The sequence below is a fragment of the Xiphophorus hellerii genome, chromosome 8 (genome assembly GCF_003331165.1).
Source record: "Xiphophorus hellerii strain 12219 chromosome 8, Xiphophorus_hellerii-4.1, whole genome shotgun sequence".
NCBI lineage: Eukaryota > Metazoa > Chordata > Actinopteri > Cyprinodontiformes > Poeciliidae > Xiphophorus > Xiphophorus hellerii.
The window spans coordinates 15,793,410-15,817,284 of record NC_045679.1 but is presented as its reverse complement, the minus strand read 5'-3'; the positions used below and the strand labels follow the sequence as shown (position 1 = coordinate 15,817,284).

Sequence of the window (23,875 nt, the reverse complement as noted above, 5' to 3'; positions counted from 1 at the left end):
TGTTAAATGACTAGTTCACTTACCTTCCTTGAAAAGCATTATTTTTTGAATAACATGTTTCAAGGTTATATTTCTTTCAAGGTTATTACAATCTTGATCAGCTTAATTCTGTAGACTTAACAATATTGGAGAAGTAGAGGACTGTAAATATCAGGAGAATGGGCGGTTCAGTGTAGTCCAGGATGTTTCCAGGTTCACGCAACAAATGCAGTTGGTGTTTCCCAGATTACATCGGGAAGTTCACCAAATGAAACTGTCCAAAGTCCATCCCGGAAGAGATTTAGGTTAGTTCTGTTGGGAACAAAAATTGCTTTCTTGCTTGTTATGAAGAGCAAAATGTATCTGCACTACTTTTACCTCTTGGTCTTATTAAAAAGAAGTGGAACCCTCCAAATGTCTAAGGTTCTTGTGGTTGAAACCCAACTTTTAGCAGTCCATCTCATTCTTTTATAAAGCACCAAGTAGAAAACCTTGAAAAACTAACACATATTCAAATGATTACTTAACTAAACTTTGCCTTCATTAAGTGTTGTACACTTTTGAGTGGCAAATAAATGAACATACACTCTCTTGCAATGGCTAATAAACAGTACATGATCCCGTAAGTAGATAAGGCTATCCTTTAATTAGGAAAGTAAGAAAATTAACTGCAAATTGTATTTTGTTCTCTGTTTTAGTTGTTAGTGGTGCGAGAACAATTCTTGACAACAAAATCTCTGAGCATCTGTCGAGTAATTCGTCTAACCGTAACTCCAAACCCAGTTTGGATGAAGACTACGTAAGCGTGGCTCAAAGACTGGGAAATGAGGTAATGCTGGGAATCCGGGTTACTTTGTACTGGACATAAGCAGATACCTATGGTTAAAACTAATGATAAACATCGTGTGTTTCTGCAGGAAAATTACTCATCCATAAAAGCTGGCATATTTTCTCTATCTGAAGAGAGAACAAAAAGTATGCTTACTTGCTTCTGGTTAACGCCTCTAAAATTTACTTGAAAACAAGTTTACATTTTCTAGCAAAGGTTAATTATGTGGTGCAACGTTGTGTTTTCTTCCTGCAGAGCCCAGGCCTCCTCTTATCATGCAGTCACCTCCACTTGAGGCAGGCACAGCCCCTGACCTGCTCCTTACCACTGCCGACCGTAAAAAGAAGCAGAGAGAAAGGAACAAAGAAGAAAATGAGAACATGGACAAAAACGTCTTTTATGACATAGTTAGCTCTCCATCTAAGGACTCTGCCAGATTGACCTTAAAACTGTCCCGAGTGAAGATCCCAGACACGGGCCGCTCTGAAGAACTCCTTCCAACCTCACCTATGGACTCAGATCACAACGCGGTTGTTTTAAACAATGATATTCAGTCGTCAGGTTCCCCTCAAGATTTTTCGCACAAGTCAGTGGTTGAAGAGCATCAACAAGATGCTGCGCAGCCAATCACAAAGGAGACTGGGGTCATCAGTGGGATTGTGTTTGATGACTCTGAGATAGACGCATTTGCTGAAATTGAAAGGATAGACTCAGCCAACGAGAGAGAGCGATGCTCTAAAGAGGTCCAAGATAAAGGTGAGAATTGTTGTTTTGTGCCTGATTTTGACGTATATCTTGATTTTGTCTTACATTTAGTCCGGTTACAAGCACAAAGTTCTACATATTTTATTGAAATATTGTAGGTCTGACCAAAACCAAAAGTGCATACCTAAAATAAAATAAATAAAGTTGGGTGTGCCGTGGTGGCGTAGGGAATAGCACGACCCATGTTTGGAGGCCTTGAGTCCTCGATGCGGCCGTCGTGGGCTCGACTCCCGGACATTATTAAATACTGTCCGGGACAGTATTTAATACTTAAGACATGCGATATTTGCCGCATGTCTTCCCCCCTTTCCTGTCAGCCTACTTTCATATAAGGGACACTACAGCCCACAAAAGACCTGTTGGAGGGGTAAAAAAATAAAAATACAATAAACTCATTTTCACAAGCACTAACATCACTTTAGTAATGGAACTGGTGTAACCAGAAAAACACAGTGGTGGCTGGTTATATCTCAGTGTCAATACAGCAGGTCTGTGAAGGCCTCTAAGGTTTTTTAGAGAAAATTTTTATCTAAAAGCAATATCACATCATGGAGACCAGGAAACCCAGTGAGGTCAGCGATAAAGTAATGGACAAGTCTAGACCATGGTTATGTTATAGATATAACTGAAACTTTAAACATGTTAAAGACCTGGTTCAATTTAGAGACATTTCTGAGAAGCCCATGATATCTATAAAGGAGCTGCAGAAAACAACTGCTCAGGTGGGAGAATCTTTTGACACTCTGATTAAATAATGGCAAAAAAAGTCACTATTCAAAGAATGCCAAATAACTCTCATGTGAATATTTGGTTGAAGATGAGATATAAATTGAACTATTTTTGACTATATACAGATTTCTATGGAGCATCACCTGAACACCCCGGGTGGGGAGACTTTTTGTCTGCTGGGACAGGGAACATGGTTAGAGTTGATAGGAAGCTGTTTGGAGTTATACACAAGGCAATACTAGAAGAAGACATGCTATAGGCTGTAGAAGACTTATGTCTGGGAGTGTTACTTTCTACAGCATATTTATGTTTTACAATGGTTTTGTCCAGGAGTCTGGATTCTTCAGTTCTTTAGACCCTCTATTGTGGCACTTTATAATTTGATCTAAAATTAATTTACTACAAATTATTTTATTTTATTGCAAAAAGAATTGAGCAATGTTTTAAAATATAAAGGTAATTTTAACATTAGTTTTCACTGTTTTTTTTTTTTAAATATATTTTTATCTAAGCAATTTTCCTGTGGTAGGTATGAAAACAAGTCTTTTTTGCTTTGAATAGTTATGTTGCTTTTGTGACTAAGCAAATTTTTTTTTAGACCAAATGCATAATTGGCTTTTAGGGTTATAAAGGTTGCTGACCTAGTCCTAGTTCTAGTCCAAGTCCAGACTTACAGCCAACTATCGGTCTTTGGAAGTATTTAATAATGTCAAAAGATGCTGTGTGTCCAGTCTGACTAAGCTGAAATTATTTTGCAAAGAAAATTTGACTGAAATTTCAGTTTTTAAATTTGGAAAGCTTCTAGAGACCTACCCAAAAGATCACATAAAATTTTTAAAATATGCAATAAAGTTTGTGATTGTAACATGCCAACATCTGAGAAAGTTTAAGAGTATGAATACTTTAGCATGGCTGCATAATTTTATTTTTTCTTTGCAGACAAGCCACTAAAAAAACGGAAACAAGACACGTACCCTCAGGAACCCGGAGTTGAGACAAATGAAGGCCCATCTTTACATGGGGGCAGCAACATCAGCAGACTGACACCCAAGAAGTCGAGTGCTGCGAGTAATGGTGCCAGTCGACCTGCCTTGATGGTCAGTATTGATCTGAAGCAAGCTGGAAGAGTAATAGGACAGCCTGTAGTTGTCTTGGAACAGCAACCGTGTGATGATCACATACGTCGCCTTAAGACAAGTGCAGATACTGAAAACAGACCTGGGATCATCAAAAAGCTTCCCGATACCTGCCAGATGCATATTTCTGATGGACATACAGAAAGCAATAAACGAAAGCAGAACAACCAGCGTGAATCAAAGCGCAATCATGACAGCAAACTTGATTGTGACAAGGGGCATTCAGAGGACAGACACGTGGAAATGACGAGGCTGAAGCAGGACAGGCATTCAGACTTTCGACACAAAGAGGAAAAGAACAACAGTAGTCACAGATCCCAAGTCAGCAGACCTGAAACGCTCAAATCCACAAGCAAAGTGGATCGCAACTCAAAACATGAAGAACAGAAAGGCAAGAATAAAGACAAGAATAAAGAAAGGGACAGACAGAGAGACAAAGATGGAGACAAAGAAAAACTCAGAGATAAAGAAATATCCAGAGAACGAGACAAAGACAAAGTCAGAGATAGAGAAAGAAACAGAGAAAGAGACAAATCCATAGATGTGGCCAGAGAAGAAGACAAATACCAGGACAAAGTCAAAAGCAAACTTAGGGATGGAGACAAATTTAGAGATGGAGAAGAACCAATTGAAAGAGAAAAATTCAGAGAAGAAGACAAATCTAGAGAAAGAGCCAAAGATGAGGACAAAGACCTGGAGAAACTCAAACAGAAACTTAGAGACAGAGACAAAGATGGAGAAAAAGTCAGAGAAAGAGACAAATCCATAGAGCTGGATATAGATGAAGACCAAGATATGGAGAGAGTTAAAGACAAAGTTAGAGATAAAGACAAAATCAGAGACAAAGAAAAAAAACGAGAAAGAGACAAATTTAGAGAACGAGACAAAGACCAAGAGAGAGTCAAAGACAATCATAGAGAAAATGTCAGGGGAAGAGACAAATCCATAGATGTGGTCAAAGATGGAGACGAAGATGTTGATAGAATAAAAGACAAGGTTAAAGACAAAAACAGAGACAGAGAAAAAACAGGAGGAAAAGAAAAATCCAGAGAAATAGACAAAGATCGGGAGAAAGACAGAGACAAGAATAGAAATAGAGACAAAGATGAAAACTTTGAAGTGGGCAAAGAACAAAACAAAGATGGCAAGAGAGATAGAGAAAGAGACAAAGGTAAAGACAGAGACAGAAACAGAGATAGAGACAGAGAGAGAGACCGAGAAAAGAACAAGAAGCACAAGACGCTTCTTGAAGGAGATGGCAACAGAATCTCATTTGAGGAGCAAACTAAAGCCGAGAACTCTAAACTGAAGCAAGATGAAGGCAGAAAATCAGCTGAACTTAACGATCGGCAGAGAACATCGTCTTCCAGCCTTCAGACAACCCCAAACAAGGACCAACGGGCAAGTGGGGATAGTAGCATGAACCAAGCTGCAAACAAACGGCAGGCCTCTGAGATGAAAATGAGTGAGTTCCCGCCGTTCCTGCTGGGGGGCAATTCTGGAAGTCTCAAGAATTTTGTGATTCCTAAATTGAAACGAGATGGAAAAGAGGGAACAGATAAAGATCTCCGACTCAAAGGCAAACTAATAGATGGTTGGACTGAACCATTGGTGCGGTTAGAGAGAGTTTCACTGGTGAAGAACTTGAACAAAAAAACTAAACCAGTTATTGTGGTTAAGAGACTAAGCATTGAAGATGTAAAGAGGATCATTAAAGAAACCAAGAATGCACACAGCTCCAGATCCAGACACTGGGCCTCTTTTGACAAATCAGACAGAGGTAGGAGCCATATTTAATTGTTCTTCTATGGAACCTCTATGTTGATGAATGTGCAGACAGTTTTATCAGAGAATTTTTTACCCGTGGTTGATTTAGTCTTTGTTGAAAACGGGAAAAACCCGTTAGAGGGCAGATCTGAGCAGTTTTACTTTGGGTTTAACTACTACTACTTTAATTACTACTTACATATAGTGTTCATACATGTTAAAAAGTTCTTTTTACACCTGTTTCTTTTTCTATATACCTCTTTAACATATAAGGATATGTTCAAAGACATAAAATGACCTAAAAATAAATAATTTACTACAAGTAGAAGAATAATTTTTTTAAGTTAAAACCTTTAATATGAGTGGACTTATTCAGTTCCATGTTAAGAAATAATATTTTGTAAAAATCTTCAAAGATTTTTGACATTTCTGCTGTTTACCACAACCCTATACACTAAAACACTACCATAATGTAAAAAATATTATCAAATGAAACTTGGAATAAAAAAAAAGCTTTTCTTTTTTTTGCTTTTTAGCCACACTTAAGCCTTTTAAGATCATCAGTTATAAAAAATAACTAAGTGAATGATAACCTTTTAGTTTCCAAATGATTTTACATGTGGAAAAATAAACAAGTGCAACAGCTGTGGACCATTTGTCTTCACAGTGTTGTTGTAATTCAGTCACTTTGGGGCATTTTTCAGCATGAATGGCCTGTATAAGAAAATGCTGCAGCAGTTTTATCAGAATTAAGTCCAGACTATTTTTTTCACACAGAGCTTAAAATAATTGTTTTCTTTTTTCTTCATTTGAAAACTCTTATTAACTTATTAAACTTCTGATATGTAGCAACCATCGAATTAAGTTATCAGCTGTTAATCATCCTTTTTACATCTACAAAGACTTAAATTTGTGTTTCTATAACAAAATACTGATTACTGTCATGGCACCATTACCTCATCAGCCTATATGCAGATTAACTATTTTATCTAATTAAATTAACTCAGAAAATTTATTACAGTTAATATCTATGGGATGGAACTACTGGAGACTTACTGACTTTTAGTTTTCTGTTTTGGATATTAGAAATAAGTCTTATTTTTGTACAAATAGTTCTCAAGTTGGATTTCTGTTTATAAAGGTTGGCATAGTGCTTATTAAGGCCGTTAACTTTTTTTTATTAACCTTTCTAACAACAAGTTAAAAGAAAAGGAACAAAATTTAGGTGGATGATTCTTATTGTCATTAGAGCATTTAATGTGAAAGTATAGAAGTAAAGCAGCAAGATCACAACTTAATCCATTTTATGTTTTCAGAGAGAGCAGATAAGCGAAAGCACAGTATGATCAATAAGGGATCCAAATATGCTGAAGTAGATTCCGATGACTCAGATGAGAAAGACAACGGTGATGAAGAGTTGGAGTCTGAGTTAGAGGATGAGTGTGAGTATTAAATCCTAAAAATTCGCAACATCTACTTAAACATTCTTGGAGAAGAATTACAGAACAGGAATGCCGGCACATTTTAAATAAAGTGAGAGCGTGAAAAGGATTTAATTTTAATTTCTGTGTCCATTGGCATTTCAGCTCCAAGAAAAAGGAAAAAGAAAGACCACGACAAGTCATGGAAGTTCGAAGAGAAGAAAGGTTCTAGGGATCACCGGCGAAGTGGAGGCTTTCAGAACTCTCGCCGGGGGTCAAGTGGCCGCCATCGGGATTGGAGCTGTAATGATGATTCAGATGGAGACTCCCCTCCACCGAGCCTGAATGATGGTGAGACTTTTCTTACATAAGCTGGAATAAAAAAATCAGCAGATCTGGGATATTTTCTTTATTTTAATCCCCCCCTCTTCATACTAAATGTATGAAATCAGAAAACTTCTTACTTTAAATGCACACATTTTTATTGCACATAACACCTAGTGTTAGTGAGTGAGGCACAACAAGCCTCACTTCTGCAGTTAGTTGAATTTCTCATCTTTTTGTTTGGAATAACTTTCATTTAGGTTCTAGTTTTTACGGTTTAATTTACATTTTTACGTTTTGCCTGCAGTCTATGTCAATTAAATGCTGAAATTCAAGAGTTGTTTTTCTCCTGTCTGTCACATATAAAACCTTTTCTTTTTTTTCTTCTTCAGTTGCCCGAAAAATAAAGAAACAGAAAAGCAAGATGGCATACGATTCCAAAATGACAACAGAGGGTATCAATCTAATTTCTCATCGCACTGTCCTTTGAATTTCTTAGAAACAATCATACATGTGTGTTAACTAAATTATGTATAATAATTTTACAGAAAAGATGGACTCTTCTGCATTTAAGAGGTTTGCAAACAGTGTGGACAACATTCTTGAGAGCCTTGAGGATGTAGACCTCACTGCCGAAGGTAAGACTGAAGTGTTGCACAGTTTTCCAGCTAACCGGTACTTGTTAGAGTGTGGAAATGAGAAATATATTTTTTTCCTTTCACAAACAGAAGATGATGAGATACCTCAAGAGCTGTTGCTTGGAAAGCAGCAATTAAATGAGCTTGGCAGTGATTCTACTAAGATTAAAGCGATGGGTGTCTTTAACAAGGTAAAATGAGTCTGCTGATGTAGCAAGGTTACACTAATGTTGATATTATTTTTAAAAAAACGCATCACAGCCAAATGTCTTTTTTTTCTCTGTAGTTTTCTTCTAGTAAACTTGTGAAAATTCTGAATATGTTGGAGAAGAACATTCAGGACAGCGTCACACTTTCCACCTTAATGAGTCAAGTAGGTATTATCAAAGCTATATCAGAAACAGTAGACGTTGTAATTTTTCCGTAATGATTTATTGCGTAATTCATTTCTAGGATAACGACTCCATGGATGAGGAGCGTTTGTGGCGGGATCTCATCATGGAGAGGGTGATCAAGTCTGCAGATGCCTGTTTGACTGCGCTCAACATAATGACGTCCCCACACATGCCAAAGGCTGTTTATATAGAGGATGTGATTGAGAGGGTGTTGCAGTTCACCAAGTTCCACCTGCAGAACACTTTGTACCCGCAGTATGACCGTTCTTACAGGGCGGATCGCCATGGAGGTCAGCAGCAAAATTTTTTTTGTTAGAGCTGCGAAATATATTGACTCAGTGTTACCAGAAAAATCTGAAACATTTCCAGTGAAACTTTCTTGTTATACTTAAAATGACAACTATAATTTTGATGACAACCGTAGGAGATTTGGTCATAAAAGATTTGTAGGAACCCTGAGATCTGTCACAATAACAAATTTTACTGGATGATAAATTAAAAGTTATTGCAATGAACAATAACATTGTTCTTTCAATCCATTTTCATATATAATATAGGAATGGCATAATAATGCCATCCCGATATGGCATTATTTCTAAACAACATTTAATACTGGAAATGGAAAACATTTTAAATATCTAAAATAAATAAACAAAACAACTGAAACAATAAATAGAATTGAAATTGAAGTCACAGGCAGAAGAAAAACAGTAATCCAAGTTAAATTTATCAAGCCTGTTTTAAATTATCATGCAATTTATTTATTTATTGCTTATTGCGACAGGCTTGTACACATGTAAGATTTCGCTTATGCTATAAGTTACTACTGAATGCCTCACATATTCCAACTGTTGTTTGTAGTGCGTTTTTTTTCCTCCAACATCAGCTCTTACCTAATGTTTCTGTTGTCATCCAGGTGCCTCACACACTTCAAAGTCCAAGAGACCAAAATCGTCTGCCCACAAACAGAAAGTGGTGGTGGGATTGTACAACAAGGTTTGCGACATTATCAGCATCATCTCAGAGCTCCTTGAAATCCAGCTGCTCACTGACACCACAATTCTCCAGGTGTGACTTGGCGTCTTCCTCTGTGTCACCTGTGAATCATGGCCTCATGTCACCTTTTTTCTTGTTAGCTCTCTTGTTCCTGACTGCTTTATTTCCCCAATGTTTTAGGTGTCGAACCTCGGAATTACGCCTTTTTTTGTGGAGAATGTCAATGAACTGCAGCTATGTGCCATCTCTGTAGTGACAGCAGTAAGTTGACTCTTTCTAATGATTAAGCAATATGTCTGCAATAAATTAGTGTTTTTGTTTCCTATGTGAGCCGTTGATTTTCAGTTTAATAGTTGCTGCTTTTCTGCAGGTTTTCTCTCGCTATGAGAAGCACAGGCAGCTCATTCTGGAAGAGATTTTTGCCTCTCTTGCTAGACTTCCCACCAGTAAACGTGGCCTCAGGAACTTTAGGTACCTGGCTTAAGAAAAGATAATAAAAATCTGAATATATTAAAATAGTGGCCTCTGTGACGCTTTGAAAGCCTACCTATAATAAGATTTCTATATTTTTAGGTTAAACACCAGTGATTCAGGTGGACCCCCGTTGTACATCCAGATGGTCTCGGCTCTCGTTCTTCAACTCATTCAGTGTGTGGTTAATCTTCCGAATGAGAGAGAAACTGAGGAGGAACCGAAAAAGAAGGTACCGACAAAAAATTGACTGATTTGTCTGCCATTTTTTGAGAAACGAATTTGATTCAGGAATTGCTTCACATATTTGGTTTTATGTCGCAGGTGGATAAAGATATCCTCATTACCAACTCTTATGAAATTGCCATGAGAACAGCACAGAACTTTCTCTCTGTGTTTCTCAAGAAGTAAGCCTTTCTTTCTGTTTTCTCTCCAGAGACGTAAAACATCTCCCTGTTGTCATGTCTTTGCACTGGACTTCCCCAAGTCACACTCTTTACTTCTGCTCCCTTGTGTTGGTTGTAACTCTCCCCATTCTAACGGCTTCAGTACTAATACACAGTAGCTTTCCAAAGTATTCATAACCCTCAAACCTTATTCTGTTATCTTACACTACAGCTACAAAGTCTTACACTTTTTTTTTTTTTTACCCCTCCAGGGGGTCTTTTGTGGGCTCTAGTGTCCCTTATATGAAAGTAGGCTGACAGAAAAGGGGGAAGAAGAGGGAGGAAGACATGCGGCAAATATTGTTGGGTCCGGGAGTCGAACCCGCGACAGCCACGTCGAGAACTCAAGGCCTCCAAACATGGGTCGCGCTATCCCCTACGCCACGCCCATTTTATCAGGATTTTAGCTGATAAAATAACATTATGAGGTTCTGAGTTTTTGAATTGAAAGAAAAACGGCATGATTTTAATTTCTTTTACACAGAGAGGGGCACAAAGCAAGTCATAGTTATAAAAAACGTGCCACTTGCAGTTTGAACACGCTATACTTGAGCAAAACGTTTTCCTACAAATCTTTGACTGGGGGGAAATACAAATACACGTCATGCTTTTTTGATTATCGTTTAAATATTTTTAAATTTCATGTATCACCTTTTTCCACTAAAGTTATTTGCTGCTTTATGTTTGTCTATCAAATAAAACCACAGTGAAATGCTTTAACATTTGTTATTGTGTAAATTGACTAAATTTGAAAAGTGTCAAGAGGTATCAATACTTTTGCCAAACACTCTTTGATGTTCACAAATATCTTGTGATGAGAGACTGTTTGTGTCAGATGTGGCAGCAAACAGGGAGAAGACGACTACAGGCCTCTGTTTGAGAACTTCGTTCATGACCTGCTGTCGGCTGTCAACAAGCCCGAGTGGCCTGCTGCTGAACTGCTGCTCAGTTTATTGGGCAGACTGCTGGTGAGTAGGAGGGGTCACTCCAAAAGTTACTGCCTTGCAGCATAAATAATTTTTCCTCACTCCGTCTCCTTTCTAATGTGTTTCCCACTCCAGGTTCACCAGTTCAGCAATAAGCAGACAGAAATGGCCCTCAGGGTGGCGTCGCTCGACTACCTCGGCACTGTAGCCTCAAACCTGCGTAAAGACTCGCTCTCTTGCAAGATGGACCAAAGAACTATCGATCGCATTCTTAAAGAGGTGGAATACACAATTAGATGATTACAGGTTTAATACAATCGAACAGACTGATTTAAATGCTTCAGTCTGTTCATGGTGTATTTTTCTCTTTACAGACTCCTGGCAGTGATGAGGTACAGCAGCTCCAAAAGGCTTTGCTGAACTTCCTGGATGAAAACATTGATGCAGATCCAGCTTTATTGGTGAGCTTTTAAGTATTCATATCAGTCAAACAATCATACATTCAATTAGACTTTTTTATCTGGCACTTTTTATGCAGTCAGGTTTAAAAATGCTTTTAGAAATGCTAAACAAGATTCAACAAACATAATGTAGAACAAAAAGTCAGAAAATGTAAAATTCAGGAAATTAACGCTAAATGAAGAGACCCTAGAGACAGATATAATAACATAACAATTTGAATTAATTCATAATATAATATAAATTGATGCTAAAAACTGCATACAAAGAAAAATTATGACAGATGAAAAAAATTACTTAGACTTATATTACTTTACCCAGGCAAAGCAAATAATATAACATCAAATATTGATTAAAAAAAATACAGCTAAACCAAAATATATGTTTTGAATTAGCACTTTACCTGGTTTCAGGTCTTTTGGATGGTTATTCCAAAGGTAATAAATAAATGAATGACGTACAAAGTGTCAAACTTTTCGGAAGATCTGATTGGTCTAGAAAATAAGATAAGTAGGTGTAGGCTACAGTACTGTCTGTAATATATATAGAATTATTTCTTTTTCTAATAAATGAATGTAATCCAATGAAAGATTTTATTTTTCTAATTATTTGGCATATGCTACTGCTAAGAAAGGTCAATTTAGTAAAGTTGCATATGTGTACCACTGCTTTCAATGATTTCTTGTTTGGTCATGTACTTTTTATTCCTTACAATGCTCCGGTATTATGATCACTTCGTTGCTTTTGTTTTATCCAGTTTGCAAGGAAATTTTACATTGCCCAGTGGTACAGAGACACCACAGTAGAGGTTGAAAAAGCTATGAAGTCTCAAAATGACGACGACGATCCAAAGTATCGGCGACATTCCATGGATAGTGACGCAACCGGGGAGATTGTACAGACGGTTGAGGCACGGAAAAAATTCCTCCGCAAAATCATCAAGACAACGCCATCAAACTTCAGCTCCGTAAAGTAAGTATTCCTTCTCCTGGGATAATTTATGTATAATTCTCCCATTATTATAAAAACATTTTTTTTATTGTCATTATTTTTATTGCAGGATAAGCTCTGACACAGTAGACTATGAGGACTCCTGTCTGATTGTAAGATATCTGGCCTCTATGAGGCCATTTGCGCAAAGCTTTGATATTTATTTATCACAGGTAAGCTGGTTGTTTTAAATACTAAGAGTGAGATATCACATTGTGTTGTTTGCTTGAAATTTTCTATTGTTTTTAAATAATCTTTTTCCAGATTCTGAGGGTCCTGGGAGAGAGTGCTATTGCAGTGAGAACTAAAGCCATGAAGTGTTTGTCAGAGGTGGTGGCTGTGGATCCAAGCATACTAGGAAGAGTGAGTTTCTGTAAATGTATTCTGTATGCCTTTTCAGTAGTCCGTTTTAAATTTGTGCACATTGCAGATTCTCCTATACTACTCAGTCTAAAGCTTAACACAGAGATTAAGAAAAACAACCCTTCATGCTGTTTATCAAATGTTGTAGGCCACCTCAATTGTTTTCAGTTTTTTTAAAACTTTGGCTTATTTTCCACTCATTTTGGGGAACCATCTTTTTGATGCTGAAATACTATTTTCTCTCTGTCAAGCTTTCTTTAGTGTTTTTCAAAGATTTAACAATAGAAATTATATCTGTAGGCAGAATAGGCTGGTGACAAACTGAAAAAAGATTCATTTTAAATTTGGGTCTTTGCATGAAATATATCAGTGGTTCACAAAGATTTTCTGGGCCCCCCTATGGGTTACAATAAAATACCCCCCAAAACAGAAAAAAGAATCAACCGGGCACACACATCGTTCAACCAGACATAAACCTATACACATATTTTGTTTTTAAACTCCACTGAAGTTTATTTCACACTTCAGATTGCAACAAAACACTCTACAAACCATCTTTACAGTGAAACACTTTTGTGTAACTGTCTTTTTTTATTTATTTATTCATCCATACCGCTTCCCGCGCTCCCCCTGCAATGGCACTGCGCCCCCCTAGGGGGCTCGCCCCACACTTTGGGAACCGCTGATATACGTATATGAACATAACACTGTTTTATAGTTTTCGTTTTGGAGTCTTGTTATGGCTGAATGATTTACAGGCTATAGCTAATTGGCTGAACAAATAAAGTGGTCTGAAAATGAGGGTAAAAACCACCAAAGTCCACAGAAAAACCATGATCTGTTTAAGATCATCATGAAATACTAAAAGAAGGTTTGGCACTTAGAATCCATAATCAAAATACATTTTGAATCACTTAAAACCTACGCACACAACTCAATGGTCATGTTTAGGGCTTCTTTGTGTTTTATTTGTGTAACTGTGCAATCATGTAATAAAATGTGAAGACTTTCAGCGTGTGAGTGACCTTAAGCTGCTCTCATAGTGCTTGATCATGGATCTAGGGCACTGGAACGATTCTTGATGTGATGATTGTATGAAAATTCATAATTTAAGCTTTTTTCCTATCTAATTATATTCATTTATAAGGTGGACATGCAGCGTGGGGTGCATTGTCGTCTTATGGACAACTCCACTAGTGTCCGAGAAGCAGCCGTGGAGCTTCTTGGCCGCTTCGTACTCAGTCGCCCTGAGCTCATCGAGCAGTACTATGACATGCTTATTGAGAGGATACTGGTAACAGAATATATTTCTTTGTAGCTTTCAGTCCATTTTGGTGTTTGTGTTCACTCATTTTATAAAGATTTAATTTATTGGTTCCTTGCTGTGGGTTTTTGAAGAGAAATTCAAAACATTATGTATGAGTCCCGGGTAGAACTTTTTGCAAACTGTGTTGAGAAAGTTCATTTAAGGTGGAAAAGTTCAGCTGAGGTGAAATATATTTTCCAACACTGCCACCTGCAGATCAAATGAAGTCACTGCAATAATAAAAAATAGTGCGGAGTGATTTATCAAATCCTTGTACCATGATTTGTTTTGCATCATAGATTCACTTTTTTCAGGTCATTTGTTTAGACTTTTAAAGTTTTTTTTTTTTTTTTAAAACAGAGCATATTAATTTTGTATTTAAAATCTATTTCGTATTTACAGGACACAGGAATCAGTGTGAGAAAAAGAGTCATTAAGATTCTTAGAGACATTTGCTTGGAGCTCCCAGATTTCCACAAGATAACAGAGATGTGTGTCAGGATGATCCGCAGAGTCAATGATGAGGAAGGGATCAAGGTTTGCATTTATGAAGATATTTTAGTATATTTTAGCAAAAGGGACTTTTGGGATTTTTTTTTTTTTAGATATTTGGCTTATGTATCTTTGCAGAAACTGGTAAATGAGACATTCCAGAAACTCTGGTTTTCCCCCACACCCAGTCACGATGAAGAAGCCATGAACAGAAAGATCCTGAACATCACAGACGTGGTCCGTACTACATTCCTCGTCCTCAAAATAGAAAACATATCGCTGTTGCACTCTTGACTCGTGACGTTTTCGTTTTGATTCAAGGTGTTGGCGTGCAAAGATTCAGGCTACGATTGGTTTGAGCAGCTTTTGCAAAATGTGAGTGTTACAATTTGTTTGAAACATCAACAGCTTCCTGCTCGTCGTCCATTACATCTAATCACTGACTGTGATTATTTAGCTGCTGAAATCAGAGGAGGATGCTTCATATAAACCAACTAAGAAGGCCTGTGTTCAGCTGGTGGACAATTTAGTGGAACATATACTAAAGTACGAGGAATCTATTGCAGGTAAAGTATGGTAAATACAATAATAAAATATGTATTTTATCCAAAAAAATTTGACTTGCAATGAATGCGTTCTGTTCTGTGTGCCTCTCAGACTGTGAAGAAAAGGGGATAAACTCAGGTCGTGTTGTAGCTTGCATCACCACTCTCTTTCTGGTGACTAAAATCAGGCCTAACCTAATGGTTAAACATGCCATGGCTATGCAGCCCTACTTGAACACTAAATGCAATGTAAGTACTAATCTATTTATTTAATTTGCCAAAGTTACTTAAAGCTCATTTCAAAGTGGAATTGTTACTAAATCCATAAACTGAAACTCATGCTTTTTATAGACTAATGACACAGAACAACATTTTTAGGTGCTTGCTTTAGTCAAATTTAATTAGTATGAGTTATAGCTAAAGACAACTAAACAAAAAAAAAATTAATAAGACCAATAAAAAGCCTCATGCTGGACCTCAAGCAAGTTACGTTCTGTGGTTCACCACTGCTTGGATTATACTTTGAGGGGAAAATTTAAATTTGACTTAAATCTAAAAAACAGAGGACCACTGAGCAACAGTCCTCTCTGTTTTATCTTTATCTCATGTAAGACGCTTTTCCTGCGGTGTCTAGTTCAGGAGCAGCTTGACACAAGAAATACAACAGTCTCAAACAATCCTTTCAAGAATATGAAAGCAAAGCTCCCAGTTTTTCCTTCCACTTAACTTTCCCTTAAAATGCCTGGGCACAGCAATTTGTGAACACCCTCCTTCTTCAGTGGTGACCTTTAGTTGATCATTCTTATGGGTGTCATTGACTGTGTGTGTTGGCCACAACAAAATATTTCTGTAATAAAAGCCCTATATTTTACTCTTATGAAATATTCTAATTTCCTGTAAAATAGAAAAGATCTAAGTGCTTGAAATGCATCATCTTGGGTGATGAATCTATATAATAAAAGTAACTTCTAGCATTTATAAGTCGAACTGTTGGAATAATTTTTTTCTTTAAATTATAATTTACCTGTAGATACACTTATGCATTTCGTTGTGTCATTGCACCACCTAGTGGCAGCCATGTAGAAACACAAACAGAAGCAAGTGGCTAACTTGATGTGTTTCCACTCTTTCATTTTAGACTCAGAATGACTTCATGGTGATCTGCAATGTGTCCAAGATTCTGGAGCTCGTTGTTCCTCTGATTGAGAATCCAAGTGAGTCTTTCCTCAACACGATTGAGGGAGACCTGATGAAGCTCATTATTAAGCACGGCATGACGGTCAGTCTCATTTGCAGCACACAGTTTTCACAGAAACCTCTCAGAACATCCTAAAGATGAACATTTACGACAGGCTAATTTGATATATTTTGTCTTCGAAGGTTGTGCAGCACTGTGTGAGCTGTCTTGGTGCTATTGTGAACAAGGTCACACACAACTACAAGTTTGTGTGGGCTTGTTTCAATCGCTTCTATGGTAAGACTGCATGCATCATGATTCACGTTAGAGTTTTGTGCTGGTTTTTGTCCTGACTTGCAGCTTTTTATCCTACATAATATTAATAGTGTAGAGCTCAATCTGTCCAATCCAGAAAGTGTGGAAATGCTTGACAATTATTTTTCACAGACACTATTTGTCTGGTCTAGCTGAGTATGGGGTATTATGTAAACAAGGAAAAAAAAGTTGAAAACGTATCCCACGAAACTGGTTTCTACAGTTTCTTCTAAGACCTGGAAGCAGATCTTTTAGTTATCACGCTCCTGTCTTGTAGAACTACATGTCTTCTACTTTCTCCCACTACTCTCCAATAATGCATTATTGGCATATATTACAAACTTTATATTATGTCCACTCTGATTTTTCTTAACCTAGAAGTTACATCTGGTCTGGCATTTCTGTTTACCTGAGACACCTTCCTAGAGAGGGTAACAGAGCTGTAGCAATTGTTTTACATTTATTTTTTCTATTAATTTTACTCTTGACTCTGACTTACTGTTCAACACTCTCAAAGTTATTGAAGAAGCTATTCTCTCCTAGATAAAGCCACTAAAAGAGCCACTGCTGCCATTAACTTGACTTTTTCTTTAACATAGATAGTACCCCACCATTTCTGTGTTTTATGTCTGCTCTATCTTATCAATCACCCACATGTAAGAGAGGCTAGGGCTCAACTTACCCCAAAGCTACCATTTTGACTTTTTTTGTGCCTACAGCTAAACACTTTTTAAATGTCTCACTACTTTACCCATACAGTTCTTAACCTTCACAACCTCCATTGAATAATGCTTTTTATTTTACAGGAGCTCTGGCTAAACTCAAGACGCAGCACCAGGAGGACCCCAGCGGCTCCACTCTGGCTGCTAACAAACCAACTCTGCTGCGCTCACTGTTCACCGTGGGGGCTCTTTGTCGACACTTTGATTTTGACCAAGAAGAGTTCAAGGGAGCTAACAAGGTAAAGACCACATCTGTAGGAGGTGTTCTTGGAGCTGTCATAGAAATGTTTTGATGGATCTCACTGCCATCTTTTAGATCATCATAAAAGACAAGGTTTTGGAGCTTCTACTGTATTTCACCACCCATGAGGATGAAGAGGTGCAGATCAAGGCCATAATTGGTCTAGGTAAATTATATGACAATCTAAATTTTTGTTCATCTTGTCTTTAGTAACCTCCTAATTACCCTAGCGATCAACACTTTCTTTCTGCTTATACAGGGTTCCAGTTCATCATGCACCCAGAGCTCATGTTTGCACAAGATGTGAAGGTTCTTTATATCAGCTTGCTGTCTGAGGAAAACAGGGCTGTCAATCTGAAGATCCATGTGCTCAAAAATCTTCAAACGTACCTGCAGGAGGAGGACTCTCGAATGCAAGAGGCCGACCGTGAATGTGAGTCTCTCAGTTCTGGCTCAATGTGCTGTCAAACTACAACCACAAACTCCAAATAGATTGGACACTTAATGGCAAAATTTTTGTTCAATCACAAACAATAGCATAAATAACTTGACATCAGAAAAGGCTGAGGCAGCATTGTAGTAGAAGTACAAAACACCGCTACCTAAACGAGGGCAATGATGGTCATTAAACCCAATGTGCTTGACAATTTTTGCTGAAAATTTGCAGTAAATTAAAAATTTTGCATTAGCATAAAAAAATGCGGGGCTCTGTTGATTTAGCGTGAGTTTCTGCAATAGAATCGCAAAAAACTAGCTTGACTGATACATACAGAACAACACTTCTGTGAAGGCCTCAAATGTTTATTAGAGAACCAAGTGGTTCTGGAGGAGCTTTAGAGATCCACATCTCCACTACAAGCTGTGCTCCCCACAAATCTGGCCTTCATATAAGAGTGGCAACAAAGTGGCACATACACCAAAATCTTTGCAGCTGTAAAAGGTGTTCATTCTTACAAGTGATAGACACAGTAGAGCTAAGCACAATTTAGCTTATGTGTGAGATTTTTTTTGACTTTTGTATCTCATATTGTTGTTACCGATGTTTGTTCAGGGAACAAGCAAGCGAAGCAGGAAGATCTTAAGGAGATGGGCGACATCTCCTCAGGCATGAGCAGCTCTATTATGCAGATTTACCTCAAGCAGGTGCTGGAGTCCTTCTTCCACTCACAGTCCACTGTTCGGCACTTTGCTCTGAACGTCATCACACTGACTCTCAGCCAGGGCCTCATACACCCTGTACAGGTGTGTTCACAGTATCTTCAAGTCTACAAAATCACAGTAGATTTATTTAGCTTTATATTTTCAAACGGTGTTGGAATAAAACTTTTTTTCTCTGTTGCCTAGTGTGTCCCCTACTTGGTTGCGATGGGAACAGATCCAGAACCAACCATGAAGAACAAGGCAGACCAACAACTAGTGGAGATTGACAAGAAATACTCAGGATTCATACATGTGAGTAACTTCTGTTTATTATGGTTCCGAGCCCACAGGAGCAAGCGGATGGCCAATGGAAGGCCTGGCTGTTTGCCTGCTCCCGGCGTAGCATGGAACCTTATTGTTTCTATTGCTTTTTACCTTTTCTTATTATTATGTTTCTCCGCTGAAACTAATTGCAATTTTTATTTGGTATCTGGGTTCTGTTTCAACATATGGTTGAGCTACTCAGATACTCAACCATCTTGTAACTTTAGCGTTTTCTAGATTTAATTCATTTAGCTATGCACACTTTCTCCATAATTAAATGCAGCTGAAAATAACCTTTATGCACATTGAAAGGAAACTAATGAGGTAAACATGAAGAAAAAAGATGTAACTTTTCAGCAACTTTAAATAAAATCTCATGGTAGCTTTTTTTCTGGCTCAAAATGCAGCTTATCATGCAAAAGCCTCTGGTGCTGTTGTTGATGACAAAACCTCACAGAGTCGTTGAAAACATGGAAAAGTCTTTATAACCCGGCTCACTAGGGAAAAATCAGATGTTCCATCCACCAGGTTTGTTTTGAAACAGAGTAGCGGATATGGACCAGAGCCAAACTCAACTGACTTGCAGGCACTGCTGCAGACTGCAGGGAGGGGAATTAATACCCTGTATCAATTTGGAGGAAAACTATTGGAGCTATTGTTAACAATAAAAATAAATAAACTTAAAAATATAACATTCCTAAAGGTTATGTGTCAAGCAGTATCTCTAAAGAAGATCCACCTTTATGTGTGCTTCCACAGATGAAGGCTGTTGCTGGGTTGAAGATGTCTTATCAAGTGCAGCAGGCCATAAATGGAGGGAAACGTGCAGCGGTCCGGGGTTTCCGACACGATGACTCGGACTCGGCCCTTTGTTCTCATCTCTACTCTATGGTCCGTGGGAACAGACAACACAGACGAGCTTTCCTCATCTCCCTGCTCAACCTGTTTGATGACAGCTCTGTGAGTTAACTTGCCTTCTGTAGACTGTTATTGCAGATATCTTGAAAAAAAGTGAATAAAAGTTTGTTCCATCAAGTTGATTTAGTTACTTCTTTGTTCCCTGCAGAAAACGGAGGTAAACATGCTGCTGTTCATAGCTGACAACCTGGCATGCTTCCCTTATCAAACCCAGGAGGAACCTCTTTTCATCATGCATCATATAGACATTACTCTGTCTGTCTCTGGCAGCAATCTACTCCAGTCTTTCAAAGAGGTAAGAGTTTTTGTGTATCGTTTGGAGTGGGACAGCAACTTTTTTTTTTATTGCTGCACAGCTTTTTTTGCAGTAGGGAGGCTCAAAACACACAGCCACAACTTTTTAAAAAACTCATGTTTTACTCCTCCGGATGATTTTTTTATGTGGAGCAGTTTGATAAAATGCAAGGTTAATGCTTGCATGCTTCCTCTCTGTTTTAATATGACTTGTTGATAATTCAGCTTATACGAAATATAGTTATTTGTGTGCAGACAAATGTTGATTAAGTCTGTTGTGGAGAATGAAATATGTTCTGCCATCACCTGTTGGTGTGGCAACATCAGAGCCACTTCAAAAGTCTCAACATGCTGATAAAGAAAACTGGTTCTGATCTGGGGACTAGTCTGGAGATGATGGAGCAAAGAGAGATTATTCACCACATGAAAAACATTTCAAACAACCCTCTTCACTGTTGTGCAACCACAGTGTCTTTAGTCAGAGGCTTGTTCATAACCCCTGTATTACAGACTACTACAGGAGATCAGTCCACCTTTTTAAAAAGCCTGTCTAAATATCTGGTTTGCACTGTTCTCTTGTTGTTGTTATTTTCCTGCTTGATGTTAAAAGTGGCTCTAAGTGTATGATTGGGTTTATTAAGTCTTAAACTCTGATGAAGCACAATTCTCTACATATTCAACCAATTAGCATGTTTATACTTTTGCAGTGTTTACGGAAAGAGCCTGTAAGACACGAAAAGAAGGTAAAGACAAAGAAGAGAAAAAAGAAGCATTCTCATAAGAGGAAAAACAACTCAGATGAGGACGAAGAGAAGAGCAGCAGCACATCCAGCAGCAGCAGCAGCAGCAGCAGTAGTAGCAGCAGTAGCGATGAAGAGGAGGAGGAAGTTCGGAAGCGAAAGAAGCCTGGAGGCGGTGACTCTGACTCAGATCTGGGCGATGAAGAAGCAGTGATGGACCGCCTGCCTGAAAACACCACCCCTCTGCAGGAGTTTGCCAGTGCTTCACAGGGGATCCTGCTATTGCTGGTGCTCAAACAACACCTAAAGAATCTGTATGGCTTCTCAGACAGGTAAGAGGCCTTGGTAGAGATACTTTATGAACTTGTTTTACTTTATTATGGACATCTCGCTTGTGTTACAGCAAAATCCAGAAGTACTCGCCGACGGAGTCTGCCAAAGTTTATGACAAGGCAGTGAACAGGAAATCTAAGGTGCATTTCAACCCTCGTCAAACTCTGGAATACCTGAGGAGTGATGTGGCCAACAGAAACCTCAGCTATGAAACTAAGAGGAATATTGTCAAACAGTTTTTGGACGTAAGTACAATTTCCTTTCTCATTTTGGTTCCTACAGAGGAACTAAAAAAATGTATCTTCCATCTTGGGCTGGTGAATTAACTGGTTCTGATTTTTGTCTCATAGTTCAAGGTGCTGATGGAGCACTTGGATCGTGATGAAGAGGATGAGGATGGGGGCGAAGCAAATGCTAATGCCAGAAACAAAGCCATCAATTCGCTGCTGAAGGGTCCAAAACCCCAAAATCACAACCACAGTAATCACACTGCTCCAGTAGAGACAGATGATGAGAGTGAGGATGAAGATCCTCCTGCGGTAAGAATGACAATCCCATGAAGTTAAATTAAAATAGTTTTTGATTTATGTTACCAGTCTTCAATGACTTGATTATGGCTGTCACAGTGGTTTGTTGTAGTCGCAAAGTCTTGGAAATTTCTTTGTAATCCTTTGAAGACTGATAGAGTGATTATGTTTCTCATCTGTTCCTCGTTTCCTTTTCATCAGGGTATGATGTGTTGTTGTTTTTTTCGCATCCTTTAGCCTGCTTTATGTTGTGAAATGTTTTTTTAGGTAAATTTCTTTATGCTACAATCCTGGTAATAATCAAACATAGGGGTCAATTAAAAAAAAAGACACTTTTCTCAAATAGTTTAGGTTTTTCTCTCTGCTGCATGGAAATTGAGACACGAGTCTGTCATACAGTAATAGTCTTCTGTCAGAGGCCTCTTCACATACGTTGGAGGACTGACTGCTACCAAACAACCCTATTAGCAACAGTGTCAACATACACAGCAACTCTTTGAAGATGGGTGTAATTTTCATCTGAGATAGATGAAGTATTTTTTAAATGAATTGAATTAAATGATGAGGCAATTTATTTCACTTATGACTAGCTTGTTTTGAATAGACTGTTACAACTTAGAAAACTCTGTTCATGAGCATTCTTTAACCTAAAATTATGTAGCTGTTGTGTAATATCTTGAATCTTGGGAAAGCCATGAAACCCAACTTCAACATGTATGAAAATACAATAACACTGTTAAATATTGTAAAATTATTTGCTAGATTCATGCGAGCCCCTTCCTGCTTAAACTAACATTGTTCTATGTAATCCACAGCGGAAACCAAGAAAAGACATGGACTCTGCTGATGACACGGGTCAGACGGTGGAGCTAATGGACATCGTCGCCATCTGCCGCCCCAAATACAAAGACAGACCGCAGATTGCCAAGATCGTCCAGAAGACCAGGAGCGGCTACAGTGTACACTGGATGACGGGATCTTACTCTGGACCGTGGACTGTGGCGAAGAAACGGGACGGTCGCAAAAAGGTGCCTTGGGTCGACAGCATCAAGGAGTCGGACATTATTTACAAGAAAATCTCCTTGACGAGCGGACAGAAGCTCACGAACAAAGTGGCACAGACGTTACGAGCGCTGTACGCGGCCAAGGATGGGTCAAAGAGTTAATAACAAAAATGAACGACCCTCGCAGCTCACATCTCTGGATCTGCTATGTTACCTTCAGAGACGACATTCACACTTAGATTTAAGGCTCTGGTGGCGGAAATCTTTTTGAAATACTGATGTTTAAGTTAACACACGAGAAACGGAGAAGAAAATGTTTGTGAAAACATTGTGTGGGAGTTCCTTCGCTGTTGTGCAGCAACTTGGATGTTTGATTTTTACTCCCGCTGTATCATAGTTTAACTAAAAAACATGTTTATATCTGAACATAATTCTGTAATAAAAAAACAAAAAAAACAAGCTGAATGTTGGAAGTTAGTGTATTGATGATGTTCTTAATAAAGTGTTTTTTTGGAATTATAACTAGATCCAGATAAATTTATTTACTTGATGTGAGGTCCAGCAGATTTTCATGTCTTGTTATTAAAAAATATGGTGTAGCACCATCTCTGTTATTTTTGGCATGAGCTATTTATGGGGAAAGCGGCACAGGATCTGTGCTAATACTGTTTTAATATACAGTTGATTTAGTGTTTTATAGCACAGGGCAACAATTAAGTTTCCTACCACCCCTCTGGTAGATCTTTCTTATTCTTTGTTACGTACTGCATTAGTTTTTGCAGAAATACTTTGACATTTTTTCTCCCTGGACTCTCTTTTTTATCTGTGCTTTGTTCAGCTACTTCTCTCCTGTTGTCTATATGATCAGACTTCTTTAAAGCTGGATTTTAAAACCAACAAGACTAGTTTTAAAATTCAGGTTTGGAGTTAATGGTAGCTCTAATTTGAATGTGCAAAAGGTTTTCTGATTTGTGTTTAAGTTGAGTTTGTGATACATTGTTATCTTTACTACTTCTTGTTTGTGTTTCTGGGAGGCGTAGTACCAAAATGACAACAGATTCAAGTTTGTTATTTGTAGACATTATTGGTGGATTAATTAATTTCAGAAGTCTTTTTATGCCTGAGTGAGACACATAATAACAGTTTCCTAAACTGGTTAAAAA

At 38.0% G+C, this 23,875-nt stretch overlaps 1 protein-coding gene across 4 annotated transcripts in view; it reads left to right on the top strand.

Annotated features, from left to right (window-relative positions):
- Positions 1-23,314, top strand: part of LOC116724227 (nipped-B-like protein B) — a 29,314-nt gene extending 6,000 nt beyond the window's left edge. Inside the window, exons 7-47 of one of the 4 annotated variants that reach the window (XM_032569729.1) lie at positions 678-808; positions 897-954; positions 1,064-1,564; positions 3,242-5,218; positions 6,522-6,647; positions 6,792-6,977; positions 7,343-7,405; positions 7,499-7,588; positions 7,679-7,779; positions 7,875-7,961; positions 8,042-8,273; positions 8,900-9,051; positions 9,160-9,240; positions 9,350-9,450; positions 9,553-9,682; positions 9,775-9,857; positions 10,732-10,864; positions 10,958-11,101; positions 11,197-11,283; positions 12,039-12,253; positions 12,342-12,444; positions 12,536-12,634; positions 13,782-13,928; positions 14,343-14,477; positions 14,571-14,669; positions 14,754-14,807; positions 14,890-14,998; positions 15,090-15,226; positions 16,116-16,256; positions 16,358-16,451; positions 17,276-17,430; positions 17,508-17,598; positions 17,692-17,865; positions 18,484-18,674; positions 18,777-18,884; positions 19,656-19,856; positions 19,963-20,109; positions 20,816-21,180; positions 21,252-21,426; positions 21,532-21,720; positions 22,524-23,314. In XM_032569729.1, the coding sequence (XP_032425620.1) occupies positions 678-808; positions 897-954; positions 1,064-1,564; positions 3,242-5,218; positions 6,522-6,647; positions 6,792-6,977; positions 7,343-7,405; positions 7,499-7,588; positions 7,679-7,779; positions 7,875-7,961; positions 8,042-8,273; positions 8,900-9,051; positions 9,160-9,240; positions 9,350-9,450; positions 9,553-9,682; positions 9,775-9,857; positions 10,732-10,864; positions 10,958-11,101; positions 11,197-11,283; positions 12,039-12,253; positions 12,342-12,444; positions 12,536-12,634; positions 13,782-13,928; positions 14,343-14,477; positions 14,571-14,669; positions 14,754-14,807; positions 14,890-14,998; positions 15,090-15,226; positions 16,116-16,256; positions 16,358-16,451; positions 17,276-17,430; positions 17,508-17,598; positions 17,692-17,865; positions 18,484-18,674; positions 18,777-18,884; positions 19,656-19,856; positions 19,963-20,109; positions 20,816-21,180; positions 21,252-21,426; positions 21,532-21,720; positions 22,524-22,874 (7,943 nt within the window). In that variant the 3' untranslated portion in view covers positions 22,875-23,314. Of the gene's footprint in view, positions 1-677; positions 809-896; positions 955-1,063; positions 1,565-3,241; positions 5,219-6,521; positions 6,648-6,791; positions 6,978-7,342; positions 7,406-7,498; positions 7,589-7,678; positions 7,780-7,874; positions 7,962-8,041; positions 8,274-8,899; positions 9,052-9,159; positions 9,241-9,349; positions 9,451-9,552; positions 9,683-9,774; positions 9,858-10,731; positions 10,865-10,957; positions 11,102-11,196; positions 11,284-12,038; positions 12,254-12,341; positions 12,445-12,535; positions 12,635-13,781; positions 13,929-14,342; positions 14,478-14,570; positions 14,670-14,753; positions 14,808-14,889; positions 14,999-15,089; positions 15,227-16,115; positions 16,257-16,357; positions 16,452-17,275; positions 17,431-17,507; positions 17,599-17,691; positions 17,866-18,483; positions 18,675-18,776; positions 18,885-19,655; positions 19,857-19,962; positions 20,110-20,815; positions 21,181-21,251; positions 21,427-21,531; positions 21,721-22,523 lie in introns of those variants that run through there. The other 3 variants (XM_032569728.1, XM_032569731.1, XM_032569730.1) reach the window with 3 other exon arrangements.
- The last annotated feature ends 561 nt before the right edge of the window (positions 23,315-23,875 follow it).